The sequence below is a fragment of the Marmota flaviventris genome, chromosome 1 (assembly GCF_047511675.1).
Source record: "Marmota flaviventris isolate mMarFla1 chromosome 1, mMarFla1.hap1, whole genome shotgun sequence".
Taxonomy (NCBI): Eukaryota; Metazoa; Chordata; class Mammalia; order Rodentia; family Sciuridae; genus Marmota; species Marmota flaviventris.
In genome coordinates this window covers 79,156,727-79,175,419 of record NC_092498.1, presented here as the reverse complement: position 1 = coordinate 79,175,419, position 18,693 = coordinate 79,156,727, and the positions used below count along the sequence as shown (strand labels likewise).

Here is an 18,693-nt window from a genome sequence, read left to right as displayed (position 1 = left end):
GAAAAACCCTAAAGTTTTACATATTCATATATTTTTGCATATGTATTTTCTCATATTTTGCATATTCATGATTTGAAAACTTTGACATATAACAAAAGAAAAAAACACATTTCTAACATACATAATTTCAAAATACTTAAAACCTGAGCTGCTTTTAATAACTTTTATTGTTTTTAACATGTGACATTTTATCCCCATTAGCAATAACAGATGTCTAATGCATTAAAAAGGAAAATCCTGCACACGTGTTGAAACAGAGGACTTTACTGAAAGGAAAGCATGTGCTTTGATTTATATTAGTCAAAATTTAGATACTGTACTTGGTGCTATTTCAGGAAATGAAAAGGTGAGGAAATAGTTATATACCAGTAAACCGGAGCAAAAGTCTCCATAGAAACCAAAACAGTTTAAGTGGGAGCCACTTAAGCTAAATTAATACCTAGAATATGGTCATATTAGCCCCAAGAGAGCTAATTCGAACAAAACAAAACCCTGTCCATTGATTCACGGAGTTACATAGTATTTACAATTCTTCTTTGTTCATATTCAGTTGTAAAAATTAATCAGTCACTGAGATTATGAAAATTCTGGTGAATTCCCAAAACAAAACAGCATTTTTTTTTCCATTGTATTCAACTCTTCACTGATGAATAAAAGGAATACAAAGGGCAAATTCAGAAATGGTGATCAATAAATCCAATTTTGTTTGTTTGGCTGGTGTTTTGCCTCCACTTGCACAGGCACCTTCTTCCCTGCAGGCTGTTCCACAGAGTTATTGCAACCTTCCACTCACTGAAGACAGCCCAGAGATAGGTACTTCAAAGCCAATGGAGATGGCAATTCATTTACTGAACAACTACAGTGTACTAGCTGTTTGCATAAATTTTGTCATTCAGATTTTACAAAATAGCAATATGGGTATTAATATATTTATTTTACAAATAAGGAAACAAGTTTGAATTAATTAAAACAGCATGCCCCAATTTAGACAATGGTGATCTAGTTGCCTCTATCTCTAGAGGTAACCTTGACGAATGCTGCTCTACTGTAGCCAGTGCCCATGAAAATGAGATGCCAGCTTGCATAAAATCCTTGCAAAAGTGACTCAGCATTGTTGGGGGTGGAGGTGGACCATGAGCACTTTTACAAGCACTAACTGAAAAAAAATCTCTATAAAGTTACTATTCCTATTGTTTCAATTTATATCATCTTTCCAAAAGTATGTGTTGCAACTGGGGTAATTTCTATTTCATTTAATTTGTATGAGGTTTCCCTAATCTCATTTTACATATTACTATTTCTTCAGGTTCATACAATGAGAAAGAAATAGTGCTCTGAATCTGAATTTTTTTTTTAAGCTTCAGAAATACACGTAGGTGTGTGCACGCATGCACATGTGCATTTGCCATATATACATATCTCCTTCTGTGAATGATATAGTCAAAAGGCTACTAATGCAAGACCACGCCACCCTTGGTCTTTCCTTCCAGCAATATATTTCATTAAAGTCTCTGCTTCATAATCGATCATATTATAGGGTGTCAGATAAAATATCCTATTTATGATTTTTATCCTATTTATGATACTTGAAATAGTAGAGGGAGAGGAAGCAGAAAAAGGAGAAAGTACAGGGAGAGAGAAAGAAAGGAAGAGAATATGACCATTAGATAAATCTACATCCTGTGTTTTAGTTCAAGTCTATCTCCACTATGGTCAAAATGGATATCAATACCCTTGTGCTATTGGGCAAAGTTACTTACTTTCAGGTTTATTCTCTTTTCCCCCAATCTCTTTAAAATTGTTTTTTTAAATGAGATGAATTTTTTAAAATATAAAAATCTAACATTAAAACAAAGAAAATTTGTAAAGATTTGTGCAATTTGTGGGTTTTAAACTAAGCCTAGATCATGTCCATGTGCAATGCTAGTATAAGAAGTAGTTTGCTAAGTTATACTGTCACAGACAAGGAGTCCAAATAAATGACAAGAGCAGCAATGAGGTCAGGAATGTTAAGGCCCTGGCCAAGAGCACAGTGTGTACAAAGGCCAAGGAAACTTTCTTTCACAGAAGAAGACGCTACTCAGACTGACAGTAACTGTGAGTCCGAGGATGGCTGGAAAATTTTCATGAAGGTTTACATTAAATTTATTAGCAAATGGATGAAATGACAAAAGTAAATGTAATTCTCAGATTTATGGCCTTTAATTCAAAAATGAGGTTCAAGCATTGGGAGAATTTCCCAAATCAAATAATGTTATTTATAACAATTTCTTCATCAGCTTAAAGTACATTATTACATTTCTAATTTTGTGGATGTTCCTTAAAAGTACTTACTCTTTTCATACATGTAATATGTTTCATTTGTGCTCTGATTTTCTACAATTTATCTGTAGTTGCTTTTTCCTGCTTCTATATCATTAGCTATTGGATTTCCATGTATTATTCTATTTCACAGTTCTATTCATTGTTCATTTATCATCCATGACACAAATGACTACCTAAAACAGAACAAATTAAAAAGTCATTATAGCTCTCTTATACTTTCTTATTCTTCTCTCCCAGTTCCTTCTCTCTCTCTCTCTTTCTCCCTCTTACTTACCCACCATCTTTTTTATTCATTTTATACAGACATTGTCAGTTGAATTCATTGACTAAATTTAATATGCTACCATGTAAAATTAAGTTTCTTTTAAAGACTATTTCCTTCTGTAAAAGTGTACACAAATTGTATGCTTCCTACAGAAATTACAGAGGAACAAAACATGAAGATATATTTTATTTTAGCTTTGTGAAGTTATTGGTCTACATAAATGTCTCCTTTGGGAAATAGGAGTTGACAAAATGATCAAGAAGGTGAACAATTTCCTGACTCCCCTTACCCAAGTCAAATGTTCATGGTCATTCTTATGTGCAGCCCTAAACTAAACAAGCACATAAATGTCATGGTGAGGAGAGAGTGAAAAGTAGCAACAATGCAGGATCAGTTTACATTTAAATTGGGCTGGATCAGATTGAGTTTTCTTGCTGTGTTCAATATCCAACTCTTGTGCTAATTTTCATTACCAATTTAATAAAAATCTTTCATCTATTTACTGGATACCTTCTAAAGACATGGCTCCACTCTCTAACAGTTTTCTATTTGGGTAAGAATTTTTGCCCCAAATCAGCTCATAGTAGAATTAAGGACATAAAGTTTGACCAATATATGCAGATATTGGATAGGATATATGGGGAAACAATAAAATGAGCTACTATGATGAGATAGGAGAATATAAGTCAAGTATTGTAAGTTCTATAGTGTTTTATACTGCAATATCCATAAGTTGAGGCTACTGGAGATCGTAACAGGTAACAGATTGAGCAAAACTGACATAGAACTGGAGTGCAGATCATGACTAAATGCCAAGGAGTAAGTTCTAACATTAGAGCTAGTTGAAACCAAGAATCACTCCTGTTCATTATTTTTAAGAGTCTGATAGTGATTTGCCAATATCCATTCTCCATTCTTCTTTTTTTTTTTTTTTCCAGAAGTACAATTTGGGAGGTTTTCTAGCTGTGTTAGTCAGCTTTCCACTACTGTAAAATAGGCCTATGATAATCAACTTATAAAGAGAATAAATCTATATTGGCTCACAGTTTGGGAGGTTTTAATACATGACTAATCTGCCTTGTTGCTTTTGGACCTGTGGTGAAGCAGCATATCATAGCAGGAGTGCAATAGAGGAATTCCATTCAACTATGGCCAGGTATGAAAGAGAAAAAGAAACTAGGGTCCTATAATCCCCTTTGGAAGCACCCCCCCCCCCATTGACTTAAAACCTACTATTATGCTCCACCTCTTAAAAGTTCCATCATTTCCCAATATTGCCAAAGTCTGGGAACCAAACTTTTAACACATGGTCCTTTTGGTTACTTTGCACATCCAAACTATATTTCTGCACTATGTCCACTGCATGCATGTCTATATCATAAGGCAAAATGCATTCAGTTCACCCCAAGAGTCATCAAAGTCCTAACAATTCCAGCATTGCTCAAAAGCCTAAGTTCAAAGTCTCCACTAACACAAGTCTAAGTTCAAAGTTTCCTCTAAGACTAAAGGCAAATAGTTCTGAGACCCTGCAAAAAAGCAACAAAAATAAATAAATAAAGTTACCTGCTTCCAGGATATAATCCACAGGGCAAACATTTTAAACATTTAACATGACCATCTAACTAATGAATGTGTTTCAAGGTCTCACTTGCATTAGTTGTAGCCATATGACTAAAATCTAGTATTGGGGTATCAGCAGAAGTCACAGATAAAATTTCTACAGTGGAATCTTAAGGACAAAACTGACTTTCTTGCTTTTCATTCTTTCCACCAGATGAAATACAAAATTGGCATGAGACCTGGAGTGGTCATTTCTGTCCATGAAATTGCAGCCATATTTTTGAGGATGGCAAAGCAGTAAGTAAAATCTCCATCATGGTTGAGGCACTGAGCCAAGCCTACAACACATATTCAAACTCTTCATAATATAAACAAGCGCCTTGATTAACTCACTATATATATTTATTTTGTATTTCCTTGTTATTGTGCCGTATCTTACTTCATCCATCACTTCATCTCAAGTATCTGACACACACTGTGTTCTCATTAATATTAGGAAATCCCAAGGGACAGAGTAGTCTCAGACTATATTAAAGATTTTCATGTATCAAAGCAGAGTACAAGGAGACAAGGGCCAAGCTGAAATTGTTGTGTGTTAGGATGACATGAGGGAGGAGGTGCTACACACACTAGTTTATAGTACACTTCAGTTCCTCACAGCCTAGCTTCATCTCACAAGGCACCATTCTGATTTTCAGAAGGGGAAAACAGCCTAACTATATAAAATAATAAGGACTGAATCCATCTCTGTAGTGATTTTTCTGTCTTCGACAATAGAGATTTGGGCTGATGTTACTGAAATGTAGCTTATGATGACTGAATGATCATTGTTATAACCTTACCTCCAAATAGAGGTAACAAAGCATCCCAGTTAAGCATACATCCTTTTAATATTTTGGTGGGCTCAGTGTACCTCTTAAGAGAAAAATCATCATTTCATTGGTAACTTAGAATATTGCATTTTATTATCAAATTTCAGTAAACACAAACTCAAGTCACTTCTCAATAACTTCCCATATCTCAGTTAATAAAAATGATATTTACAGAAGATAACCAGAAGTATATGTATTCTTTTAATCTTGAAAACCTATATGTCTATATTGCGATTCTGTCATATGAGCAGAAGGAAATTTGCCTCTAGTAAAATTTTAGTAAATCAATTGTTTTGTCGCCACCATAGTGCCATAAACATACATTAAAAGTTCTTACTTTTTTAGAAAAAAAATAAAACTTTCTGAGTTTTAATATACACATATTATCAAGAAGATTATCCTTTATGATTTTTAATGCTTCTTCCTCCATGAAGCTAAGTAAAAAATTTTGTTTCAGGTCATAATACCAGGAACAGTTGGGCATCTTTCAGACAGTGTATGTGCGTGTGTTTCTGTGTGTTTGTTTCCTTATGGATTCCATAAATCTTAACAATGGTATATAATACCTGTTCACATTATCTAGTAGATTTAGAGTCAAGTGTTGGACTCACCACTGAAAAATACATTAAGAAATTGTACATACATTCTACTGCTAACTCAGTTAAGTTTTACTTTATCTTGTTTGCTTTTTTAATTAATTTATCTTTGTTTTGTTAAATGTCTTCCTGATTTTCTTTTGTTGACATCACTTATTTCCATTCTTTTTCTGTACTTAAATGTGTATTTAAAAATGAACATTTTTATAAAATGTTCTTGTTTAAGAATGTTTTATTTTGTCCTTTGTTGCCATTTTTTAAAACAATTAATTACACCTCACTCTTTGTTTATTGCATGGCTATACATCACAGTTCTTGGAAGTATCTTTCTCAATAAGCTAAAAATGTATTTGACTCTTTTTTTTCCCTTTGTCTTTCTATATTTTTACTTCATGTAGTCACTTACATGCAGTCTTAGCTGGGTATATAAACTTGTTAGACGACAATATTCTTTGACATTTGTTCTTATCAAGATCCATTTGGTAACCTGATTTTCATTCCTTTGTAGATGATTAATTTTCCTTACCTGGATACCTATATAAGATAATATCTTTAATAGTAAAAAATACCCTGAGAATATTTATGGTTATAGATCTGCTTTCATGAACTTGGCCCAGAATTTAGTGTGCTATTCCATTTTATGAACTCTGTTATTATTTGGATATGTTTTCTGTCATTTACTATTAATTATTGCTTGTTTTCAATTTGTCCTTGTTTTTTCTTAGGAAAATGAATTATCTCTAATTTCACAAATATTACCATAAATTGTCCTCTTTCCATAAATCCCTATGTCCCTTCTTTGGTTTATTTTCTCTCCATTGCAGTGATCGTAATTGTTTTTCAGTTTCAGTCCTCATCTTTTCCTCACACATACTCACACTTGTGGTGACATCTCTCAGTTACATAGCTTAAAATTCTATTTATATGCTAATGAATTCCAAATTTTACCTCCATTCCACAAACTTCAGACTCACATATCCAATTGCTTCCCAACAATTCCACTTGGATTTCCAGCTGACAACTCAAATTTAACATGTGTGAAACAGAGCTGTCTCCTCTGGAATAGGTTACATCCATAGCCTTCTCTATCTCAGTGGTTGCCAGTTCCCCTTTTCTTTTGCTCAGATCAAAAGACTTAAGATTTCTCTCTCTCATACTTGATGTTTTATTTTTAGTAAATCCTGTTGGCTTTACCTTCAAAATATATCTAGAATCTAACCACTCCCCCGCCCCACAACTCCAACTCCACTGCTACTAGCCAAGTTTAGGTCACTTCTCACTTAGATTACTGCAATGACCTCCTAACTAGTCTCTCTGTTCCTCCCAAAGAAAAGCCCACATGTGACATCAAAGTTGGCTCAGTTCTATGTAAACATTATTCCTTCTTGGACAAGGATATTGTGGTCAAGTAAATACTCATGAGTTATGATCAGAATGGACCATTCCTTAAATGGATGTGTCATTCTGAGGAATCAAAAAGACAAAAATGATATTTCAGCAGTCAAAAAATAAACTGTTCTTTTATTCTAATGGCCACAGCCTCTGACTGGGTACTTCACTTTCTCCTGCTTTATTACACAAATGTCTGTTGTTGTTTTTAAATTACACAGTTGAAAGACCCTCTTCTTCCAGCTCAGGGTCAATGACTTAACTTCTTCTTTGCAAAGAACATAAAATAGAGAGTTTACAATTAATTTTTGCTTTATTGCAGGTTTTTCTGCTCACCAATACTTGTTCTGTGTCATGTCATTCTAGCGCTATGATACAAAACAGGATAGTGTCCCAATTATTTGTTAATAATGTTTAGGTGATAAAGACCAGAGGTATTTATTGAGTAATTTTAGAATCCAGGAAGATATATATGAGTCTTAGTGGGAGATTACACTCCTTTCATGAGGACTTGGATGAAAAAGGTGGCCTGAGAAAGACTGAGAATTGACAGTGGTCTATATTATTAGGCTGAACAATCAAATATCTACTAAAATGTACTGATTTGCACTGATGGGAAGACTAGATTATTTGAGAATAGCGATAAATTTGAGATGTTTGTAAGAAACTCACTATGGTAGCTCATAGACAGTTGAAGATAACAGCTAAAAAGATTCCACACAGTTCAGAAGTTGAAGAGATAGCATGCCTCCTGCTACCATTCCTTGACAGATAGGACATGGATAAATGATTGAACCTCCTCCAATTAGTGTCCTTTTCCTGAACTTTGAGTCTTTAGGGAATGATGCATGGATATAAAATTAGCTGCTCTTCAAACAGAACTGGATCATCAATTAATTTCATTTACCCCTTAAATCCTTCCTTTTGCACTTAGAATTGAATGCTATTGCTTAATGTCAAGCTCCTGCATAACTTAATCCTTATTCAAAATAATAATATCAAACATATACAAAGTACCAGCCACCATTGTAAGGAGTTAGCCCTTATCAATTAATCCAATCATCACACCAACCTAATGATACTCAGTATTCCTTCCCTTTCATAGGAAGCATGGAGGGGTAAACAAATTATCTAGGGTCACTCAGGCATTGAGAAGAGAATCATATAAACCCAGGTGGACTGTCTCCAGAATTCAGGTTCTTCTCCACTACACTGTTCTCTACAGTTACTCTTCCTTGCCAGAAAAGAAAGAGGCATTCAGAAGTTCTAAGTCCTCTTATAGTCCTAGTACTCTGAGTTTTTGCTTTTTTTATAAGCAGTTTCCCCAGTTCTATAATTATAATGGTTTAAGACATTAATGATAAATGAAAATAGAATGATCATCTAATCTAATTGCCTTAAAGATTACCTAGGTTCCTTTTGTTTTTAATTAAATTTATTTATTTATTTTTGGTGGTGGGGATGGAACCCAGGACTTTGTGCATGCAAGGCAATAGTCTACCAACTGTGTTTTTATTCTATGGCATTATTCTAATAATCAAATCTCTGACATACCTATTAACACAGAGAAACAGTAAAACTAGGGACTGTGATTACAAATTCTACTGCTGATGTATTCATATGTAAAGTTGGATTGGCTTTCTGTCTTTCAAAATTTGCCATAAAATTCTCTCCAATTTAAAAAAATGTTTTCAATTTTCTAACAAAGTATTATGGTTTAGATATGAGGTATCTTCAAAAGACTCATGTGTGAGACAATACAAGAATGTTCAGAAGTGAAATTATTGAGTTGTGAGAGCCTTAACATAATCAATGCATGAATTTACTCATACAGATTAGCTGGTATAACTGTAGACAGGTAAGTGCATGGTTGGAAGGAATAGGGTAAAGCTCTATTTGCTTCCTGCTTGTGTCATTCTGAGCTGTTTTCTTCTGCCATGCTTCTCCACCATGATATTCTGGGTCACCTTAGGCCCAGAGCAATGGAGTCAGGTGTCTATGGACTGAGACCTCTGAAACTGATAGCCCTAAACAAACTTTTCCTCCTCTAATTGTTCTTTTGGTCACAACAACACAAAATCTGGCTAAATCGAAAAGTATTTAAAATATCTAATAATTCTCTATAAAATATCTGAATGCCCAACTTTTATATAAGAATCAATATAATGAAAATAACAGTGAAAGAATGTTACTTACATCTAGGAGTTTATTTTTCCTAAGGTTATTTTGGACTATAGTCTATTGTGGTGGAGGGACTGGATAAAAATAAATTAATCAATACAATTCATTTGCCATATCTGTTCCCCAGATATTAAAAATTATTGCCTATTTGCTTGAGAATTAACATCTTTAGTTTTTTTAAGTTATATTTAATTATTACTTCTCCTCAGTCTTGAAACTTGCTGTGAAGTTAAAATTGCCACTAAAGTGCTCACGATAGTTTTGTTTTTTTCAATCTTCATTAAATATACTTCATATTGCCTGGAAATATCTCTACTCTTAAACACAACCACAATAACAGATATCAACACATTTTTGTCAAATTACAAAAGAATCAATAGGCACATAGCTATTAATTGATGCTGGTTGAAACCAGAATTCAGAATGCCCCCAAAAAACAGAATCTTACAGTTTCTCAAGGTCTTGACTACAGTGAGAGAGAATAAGTCTCATCTCTTGCAGCTGTCTTTCCCTAAGGTAACTAAGATGGGAAAGGCAAAGGCATGGAGCCTCACTTGCCACAAGAAAAAAACAACTTGACTTTAATTGTGTAGGTCAAAGAAAATAACTTATGAGCTAAGAGTCTAGGCAACTAAATAGGATTTCTAAAATTCTATCATGGTTAGTAGCACTTTTTATGAAGGAATAACACAGTATTCCCTAGATGAGATACACCCTGAGATCCAGTAATGAGAACATATTACCATCTTTACCCTAATTTAGGGAAGAGAACACCCAGGAGGTGGGCATCAACCTGAATTAAAAGTTTCATGACATTTCAACCTGTCTTTTGTTATTACAACTTGGGCAAGGATGACAAAGATTTTTAAAACTAAATGTCTATGCCAAAGGACAGGCAACTACTTGCCACAATGTCTCTGAGGACATAGAGGTTAATAATCTGGGTGCTTTCCTATTTCCTACAAAGTGTATTAATTTCTTTCTTCTGATTTTTTAGCCTTCCATTCCCTTACTATCAAGCTTCATTCTCTCTTGCTTTCTATCACTCTTACTTGCCCAGGCTCCCTCTTTCACCCTCTCCCCAGATTTCGTTCCATCTCTCTTGATCTCCTCCTTGTTATTCTCCTTCTCTCTCCCTCCCTCCCTTCCTCCCTCCCTTCCTTTTTCCTCTTCTTTTTCCAGGTCTCTGGTTGATTGCCAGTTCCTCCAGCAAAGTCTCAGAGAATGTGATTAGGGACATATCTGCTCTAAGAAACAAATGTAATGCAAGAGTTTAAGCTGAAACTGAAGCAAGATTCTCTAGCCTAGCTGTCCTAGCAATCCAGCAGAATGATTAAATTCTTCCAGAAAAATATCTAAGACATAATTCATTTTAATTTACAAAGTAAGCCAATGCTCTCAAACCTTTCGAGAGAAGGAAGCAGAGAGAGGAAAAATATCTTAAATAAAATATTGCGTATAATATTTTGGGGGAAGTGTATTGAAAGTATCTTAAGAAATTCTATTTTCATATTTATGCAAATAATTTATTAACCTGTCATACACATTTAAATGCATTTGTCAAACTACAAAACATAGTTTCTGTGGAATTTTCTATATAAAAACACCCCAGACAACCAAATTGAAAATTCAAACTTTCTATTGCATTTTGAAATATTCATTTTTTTTCATCTCCAAGCATGACTTTAAAATTAACTAACTAAAATTCTATGTCATCAAGAATTTTGTACAAAATTGTACTAGTGTATTATAAACATTTTTATTTGAATTACAAGAGTAGCATTTTTGTATATTTTCAGAAATGCATACTTTTATTTGGGGCCTAAATAAGGAAAAAATGGTATCTTAGAGACATCTAAAGCTTCAATAATAATGCATGTTTGTTTTTAAAATTCAATAAAATTCATATAAATCAACCAGACATTTCCAAAGTGATACTCATTAATTGTGTGGTATTTCTGCTATTTCGTTAGCTTTCTTCTATGAGCTTTTTAAATTAAGTTCTCTGGGAAATTGTGTCCTCTTGTGGTCACTGGCAAAAACAACATGTTTTCTGAGGGAAGAACCAAACCAAACAATGGAATTAGGACTCTGAGCTTCAGGAAAACCCACGTGTGAGAAAAGAAGATCCCCTGAAGCAGCAAAGAAAGATAAAGGGTATGAGTCTCTGAAGGGAACTTTAATTAGGAAAACATCAAAATTGTTCGATTTGTATTTAAATTACCAATCATCGGATGGTTAAAAGACACACAAATGCTTACTAGGCAGCACAACTAACATTGATAAGTCTAATGAGTGACTGTACATTTCTTACATTATTTTTTCAGTTATTCCAGCAGCTCATTGTAGTAAGTTGTGGGCATGTATATCAACAAAGTTAATTGGCATTTGAGATGGGATACCAATGGACAGGCTGCACTTTCCTATATGGTTAGGAAAAAAAAAAGGGCAAAATGTTATTCAAGACCCCATATATTTCCACACCAAACTTTATTCCTGTTCCCCCTATGTCTCTTTATTCAATCTTCAATTTGAGAACAAAATGTCAGACATTTTAATGATTAATATCCATTTGAAATTTCCATTTGCTCATTTGAGATGCTCCTCAATTTCTTTTAAAAATAATTTTATTTGTTCCTTATTCTTAAAGAAATTCAGGAAAGGAAAGGTAGGATCAAAAAAATTCAGAAAAAGAAAGGTAGGATTAGTTATGTTCACAAATTAAACCACCTCATTAAAAGAGAAAGAATGAGTTCTTATTTAGGGCAAGATGTTCAAACATCAGTAAGACTACCTGGGTAATCAAAGAAGAATCTCCTTTTACACAGAGTTGTCAAATTCCTTCACTCCCGCAGACACAGACTTTATATTCCACTTTAATCAAATTCTGTCATTTAAATAACACATTGGGCAGTCTCTGTAAAGTGTTCAAATATCATTCAACCTATGATGTACAACCTCATCTGAGATCTACTCAACTGCAACCCTTCCAATTTGCGCCCCCTTCTGTAGGAATGCTCCTGGGTTTTGCTTAGGCAATTCAGAGAAATTAGTTCACAGAACTCAAAGCCAAAAAAACAGGTGACAAGTCATCTAAAGAGAATGAAGCAGAGGAACAGATTGGAGAACCCACATTTTGCACAAGCCCAAACTCCCAAACTTAGTAGCTTACTAAAAATTCTACAGTACATTTCTTTTCCCTATTTGAGAGTATTTATAATTCATTGCTGCTAAGAGAATGTCAGTGCATATTCAAACTGTAAGGATACAGAGACTTATTGCATTTGCTCAATATGAGATTTCTAGCTCTGTAACTTCCAACAGTATTTTTTTTTTCAATTTTTTAACACAGCACACATTCCTCAGGAAGGACTGCAAACATGCCAAGTTTGCAGTTTGAAAACAAAGCTCGTTTTTAATTATGCAAGTGCAAAAGAAAATTTTTTTTGCTTTCAGTTAAATTTTTTTTTCAGGGACCTTATTTTAGAAGTAGACAAAATGATCAAATCCCAATTAATCTAGCATTGCCAAAGAAGATAGTCCTCCACTGACATCCTTCCAGACCAAGTTCAGTCCTCTTAGAAAAACTCCTAACACGATTTTCAAAAGCCTGAAATTTGGATTTCAGAATGAAGTACGCTTTCACATATTAAACAAAACATTGTGGAAATTAAAATTATTGTTGCATATATGAGATATCAAGAATTATATCTGGCTTGTCAGCACATTAAAAAAAAAAGCCATTCTTGCTCCAGCAAGTGTGGAAAAGAAAATTGTTAGATAAAATGTTAGAGCCCACTATACATGAACAGAGTGGACAGCCTGCCACTGGCATATTGCAGTTTGCAAAAGCAAAGATTATCCAGCCCCAGGCATTTTTTGAAAGGTAATTCACCTAGCAAGCTACTACTTTTGCTCAAAATGTAATTTTCCAGCCTCACTTAAGAACTCAAAAAACTGGTCTCATCCTCTACTCCTTGCAAGAGTTCAAGAGAAATTTTGTCTTAGAACTGAAGTCATTAATTGTGACCTTTTGGGAAGCTTCCATGACCAGGATACTTCTGGTTAGGTCATTCATTTTAAACTCTCTTTAAGCATTCTGGCATCCAGAGCTTGGCCTCAGCTGTGAGGTCCATCTACAGAAGGCCAGGAGCCATTCACCCGCTGGAAGTTAGTGCCAGGGAAGTACTAGGCTCCCTTGTTTAAGAATTAGTCTTAGAGATTGATGACTTTGCAAGTCACACCGGCTAATGACCCCTGGTTGCTGCACCATCATGGACTCTGCTTCTCCACCTTGTACGACCCTTCCTTCTCCCCAATTCCCTTTGGTCAGGTAAGGTTTCCTTTACACTTTGCCCACACTTTCCTGTCTTGCTTACCCCCGTCACAAAGGAAAGAGTCCAATCATTCGATCTCTTTCTTTTTGAGACTCAACTACAGGGGGGAAAAAAAGTAAGATTTGAGACTGATATTAGCATAAAAAAAAAGACAGCTAAAGTGGAAAATTTTCAAGATTTCTGCAGCCTCGTTCAAAATAAGAATTTTTGAATAATCTGCAATTCAGACTTTTAAAAAAGAGAACACTTGGTAGAGAATGGAGCATAATTTCTGCCTTGTCTGTTTCCAAGAGATAAAATCCTATAGGCAGAAGATGCAAATACAAGGGTGCACGGGATGACTTTGCTTTGACAAGAAACGCCTTCGTGCTATTGAAATCAAGTGGAGGTCAAGTAGAATCTGATTTTCTGACAGGCTGTCATTTTAAAATATGGCAGCGGCTCCAGAAGCAGGCCAATCGGCATGCTGCGGTCATTGTTTCTGAATATTTCTGTGAAAATGGTGAAGGAAAACCCCAGCAGGGTTCCCATCCCTTGGAAACACAGTACTGTTTACCCCTCGCGGGAGAGATAACTCTTGCCCTCACGTCCCAACAAAGGCTTAGCCTTTCAGCCGGCCCAAAGAGCTCCAAACCCCAGGGTTTCCGGGACCGAAGCTGCGAGCCTCAGCGGGGCACAGCCACGTGGCCTGCCCGCGCGTCGCCTGGGCTCCCGCCTCCTTCTCGGAACATCCGTGGCCAAGACCCTCGGTCCAGCCCAGAAAAGGGTGCTTGCTGAGTTAGCAGTTCCCACCCGCGAGTTCGGACTAGGAAGCCAGTGGGCGGACCTCTCTGCCTGTGCAGGGCGAAGCACACAACTGGGTGTCCCCCAAATCTGCCCTAAACTATTGCCTTTGGTCTTTAGTTTGATTTAAAATGTAAAAGATGAACATGAAACTGTTATTTCACCCCAACTCCTTCCAAAAGGGAGCAAGGATAGCTTTGCCAAGATGGGCTTTTCTTCCACAGCGGCTTCTCTTCCCGCTCAACTTTGTTACTTCCAGTTTACCAGAATCTGCCTGAACACCCGCTTTGGGGATCTTTGATTTAATTCACTAGATAGAAATGCTTAAAGTGAAAACGTGTTCAAATAATTGGAATGCACTTGGGGCGTTGGGAGCATAACTGCCCACTGGACCTCTTTGGAAGGGGAGCTGGAAGATGGGTACTCTCAAGAGCAGGCAGCCCCAAAAGTATAGGCGCTATCGAATCCCCGCATCACTGTCTGATGAACTGACCTTCCAAGGTCACATGCGGAGCCTGACTTGGCAGTGCGATGGGGATGAAATGGTCAAAGGGTTCTCCACCTTGGGCTGCTGCGCCGGGTAACCGGGCCGCGGTGAAGGCGTGTGCTGCCCTCCTCCAGCTTTGCTCCTTCCCCAAAGACAAGGCTTCCCTCGTCGTGTGGGTGGGGGTGGGGGAGAGAATGAACTTCTGCCTCTAACACTTTCAGAGGCGCAGTCCTTTGGGTACAGAGAGGCTGTACATTGTGTCACTGCAGAGGGAAAAGGAGGGCCCAGATGCTTCTCCCGGAGGGGTAAGAGAGCAGGCCGGGGCATAGATCCACAGCCCCTGCTACGCAGCCACGTCCTCAGAAACGCCCTCGACCTTAAGCCCCGGCCGCCGCGGTTAAGCCCTGAGGACCCCAGGAGTTCGTCTACCTGACCACTGAGTGGACTCCGCGGTTGACACTTTCTTGCCACTCTACCCCCTCTTCCCCGCGCCCAGGACTCCCAAACCGGCCCCAAAGACCTATAGGGATCCGAGGAGGGATGAGACATCACCCACTGCGTAGAAGCTGTTGCCACCGTTGCTGTCACAGCCACTCCGTTTGGGGCAGCTACAGCGGCCAGCACAGTCCCCTCTGGCCGTTTCCCGGCGCTGTGATAGGGTGCGGGGGCGCTCCCCAGCTCTACGGCACGGAAGGAAATCGCCCCACTCCTGGCGGAGAGGGAAGGGGGAGGGCAGCAAGGAGGCGGGCGGAGGGGCCGGCCGCCCGGGCCAGGTCGTTTTTGAATGGTTTGGGAGGACGAATTGTTAGACCCCGAGGAAGGGGGGGGAGTGGGACGGGGGAGGGGGGTTGGAAAGCGGAAACTTTCCTATAAAACTTCGAAAAGTCCCTCCTCCCCACGTCAGGCCAATGACACTGCTGCCCCCAAACTTTCCGCCTGCACGGAGGTATAAGAGTCTCCAAGTCTGCAGTTTTCGCCCAACTCCCAGACACCTCGCGGGCTCGCCAGCACCGGCACCGTTTCTCGGAGGCCGAGCCGGGTGTGCGTGCGGCCGTTGGGCGCTTTCTTTTTGGACCTCGGGGCCATCCACACCGTCCCCTCCCCCTCCCGCCTCCCTCCCCGCCTCCCCCGCGCGCCCTCCCCGCGGAGGTCTCCTCACTGTCCCTCCTCCCGCTCCCACCTCGGCGGGCCGCACCGCCCGGGCCGGCGCCGCGCGCTGGGGAAGCTGGCGGGCTGAGGCGCCCCGCTCCCCTCCTCTTTCCCGGGCTGCCCTTCTGCCCCGGGCCCGCGAGGCCGCACGTCGCAGCTCAAGAGATGATGCAGGACGTGTCCAGTTCGCCAGTCTCGCCGGCCGACGACAGCCTAAGCAACAGCGAGGAGGAGCCGGACCGGCAGCAGCCGCCGAGCGGCAAGCGCGGGGCGCGCAAGCGGCGCAGCAGCCGGCGCAGCGCGGGCGGCGGCGCGGGGCCCGGCGGGGCCGCGGGCGGGGGCGTCGGAGCCGGCGACGAGCCGGGCAGCCCGGCCCAGGGCAAGCGCGGTAAAAAGTCTGCGGGCTGTGGCGGCGGCGCGGGAGGTGGCGGCGGCAGCAGCAGCGGCGGCGGGAGCCCGCAGTCGTATGAGGAGCTGCAGACGCAGCGGGTCATGGCCAACGTGCGGGAGCGCCAGCGCACGCAATCGCTAAACGAGGCGTTCGCCGCGCTGCGCAAGATCATCCCCACGCTGCCCTCGGACAAGCTGAGCAAGATTCAGACCCTCAAGCTGGCGGCCAGGTACATCGACTTCCTCTACCAGGTCCTCCAGAGCGACGAGCTGGACTCCAAGATGGCAAGCTGCAGCTATGTGGCCCACGAGCGGCTCAGCTACGCCTTCTCGGTCTGGAGGATGGAGGGGGCCTGGTCCATGTCCGCGTCCCACTAGCAGGCGGAGCCCCCCACCCCCTCGGCAGGGCCGGAGACCTAGGTAAGGACCTGCGCCTCAGCGACTCTTTGTCGCTCAGGTGATGGACAGTCGAATGGCCAGGCCGCGGCTCCTCGCCCACCTCGCCGCCTTCCCATTCTCGCACTCTCTTCTCAGCCTTCCCACCTAACCAGACACCGCTATCTCATTTCACCAGTGTCCCCGGAAATCAGTTCAGCCCCGGGTGGGGAGAGAGTCCCCAGGGGTATGCGCCCCTTGTGAGAGGTGTGCTTGTGTGCGTGAGTGTGTGTGACCGACAGGAGGGGAGACTGAGAAAGACTCAAGGTTCAAGGGTAAGGGAACGGATGGTTTTGCCAGGGCCTCCCTTTCTTTTGGCTTTAAATTTTGTTCTTCTTAAAACAAATGTTCCCGAATTCCACCTCCTCCTTTCCGCCCACCCACTTCCTCTTGCCCTCCAGCTGAAATCCTTCCAGGTTGTTCAGCATAATTTCTCGGTGGTAGTGATAACAGAGCTCACTAGTTTTAGAAAACAGCGGCAGAGACCTAAACAATAACCAACTTTCCCCCCCTCTGGGTTTTTGCAGATGTCATTGTTTCCAGAGAAGGAGAAAATGGACAGTCTAGAGACTCTGGAGCTGGATAACTAAAAATAAATATATATGCCAAAGATTTTCTTGGAAATTAGAAGAGCAGAACCCAAATTCAAAGAAACAGGGCGTGGGGCGCACTTTTAAAAGAGAAAGCGAGACAGGCCCGTGGACAGTGATCCCAGATGGGCAGCGGCACCATCCTCACACCTCTACATTCTGATAGAAGTCTGAACAGTTGTTTGTGTTCCTTTTTTTTTTTTTTTTTTTGACGAAGAATGTTTTTATTTTTATTTTTTCATGCATGCATTCTCAAGAGGTCGTGCCAATCAGCCACTGAAAGGAAAGGCATCATTATGGACTTTCTCCATTTTAAAATGGTAACAATCAGAGGAATTTTAAGAATACCTTTAGAAATAAACGTACTAGGATAAAACTGGCCAGAAAAATCATAGTCAGTTAATTCCTTTTTTCATTCCTCTGAGGGAAATAAATACTTAAAATACAAAAAAAAAAAACAACATTCTATTTATTTATTGATGACCCATGGTAAAATGCAAATAGATCCGGTGTCTAAATGCATTCATATTTTTATGATTGTTTTGTAAATATCTTTGTATATTATTTTTCTGCAATAAATAAATATGATTGAAAATTTTAAGAATCTTAGAGTTTGGTCTATATTTTTAAAGCTCAGGATTATGTTGGTGGTAAATACCTGCTTGTTTAACTCCAGAGGCACCCAGGAGGGAGGGGGCACTAATATAAACAAAGCAATGAAAAACTCAAATAAACCAGCTACTGACAGGCACAGGCATGTTATTTAAAAAGACAGCTTTATTATTATTCCAGTTTGGTTTTCAGTGGAGCTTAATAGCATCTCTCCATTTCTTATCAATCCTCCAGCAGCAAAAAAATGAGCAAATTAATTTGCCCTTTGCTTCTCTTTCTTATAATTTGAAGTAACAGCTCTAAAACATTCAGAAAAACAGTACAAAACTAGCAATGTTTTCTCTTGTTACTATATATTTTTGTCATTCCCTCCACTCTTAAAGATGAGGATTCTTAAATGTTTATTTCAGTGAAAGAATAATGTGTTATGAACATTACATACACAAATAAATACAAATGCTTGGAAAATGATAAATTCAGCAGGAGACAATTTCACTTATAATTTGCTTAACTTTTATTTCATGAATAAGTATGACATTCAGTGTCATGTTTGCTAAAAAGAAAATATTTCACTTTGTTTTTCTTATCTGTTTGAGAAGTATGCTCCTAATTTACACATAAAGATTATACATCTAAGTACAATGAATAAACAACCTGAGTTTTCAGTATCCTTGGTAACTGTTGGAACAATTACTGTTGTAAATGCATAACCATTCAGTTTC

The 18,693-nt window shown here is 39.1% G+C and overlaps 1 protein-coding gene and 1 long non-coding RNA gene across 3 annotated transcripts; one reads left to right on the top strand and one right to left on the bottom strand.

Annotated features, from left to right (window-relative positions):
* Positions 1 to 10,648: 10,648 nt before the first annotated feature.
* LOC139706074 (uncharacterized) lies at positions 10,649 to 15,626 on the bottom strand. 2 transcript variants are annotated; one of them, XR_011707788.1, is made up of 3 exons: positions 15,316 to 15,626; positions 11,494 to 11,611; positions 10,649 to 11,320 (listed from the first exon to the last, which is right to left on the bottom strand). It is a non-coding gene; the product is annotated as an uncharacterized lncRNA (long non-coding RNA). The 2 variants fall into 2 exon arrangements; XR_011707790.1 differs by having other exon boundaries at positions 11,503 to 11,611.
* Positions 15,627 to 15,658: 32 nt separating this feature from the next.
* On the top strand, positions 15,659 to 17,963 carry Twist1 (twist family bHLH transcription factor 1). The gene is made up of 2 exons (XM_027932745.3): positions 15,659 to 16,754; positions 17,297 to 17,963. The coding sequence occupies exon 1, from the start codon at positions 16,110 to 16,112 to the stop codon at positions 16,710 to 16,712; it is 603 nt and encodes a 200-aa protein (XP_027788546.1). The 5' UTR covers positions 15,659 to 16,109; the 3' UTR covers positions 16,713 to 16,754; positions 17,297 to 17,963.
* The last annotated feature ends 730 nt before the right edge of the window (positions 17,964 to 18,693 follow it).

Coding starts and splice junctions, on each gene's coding strand:
- Twist1 (XM_027932745.3), top strand. CDS start 16,110: ATGATGCAGGACGTGTCCAGTTCGCCAGTCTCGCCGGCCGACGACAGC.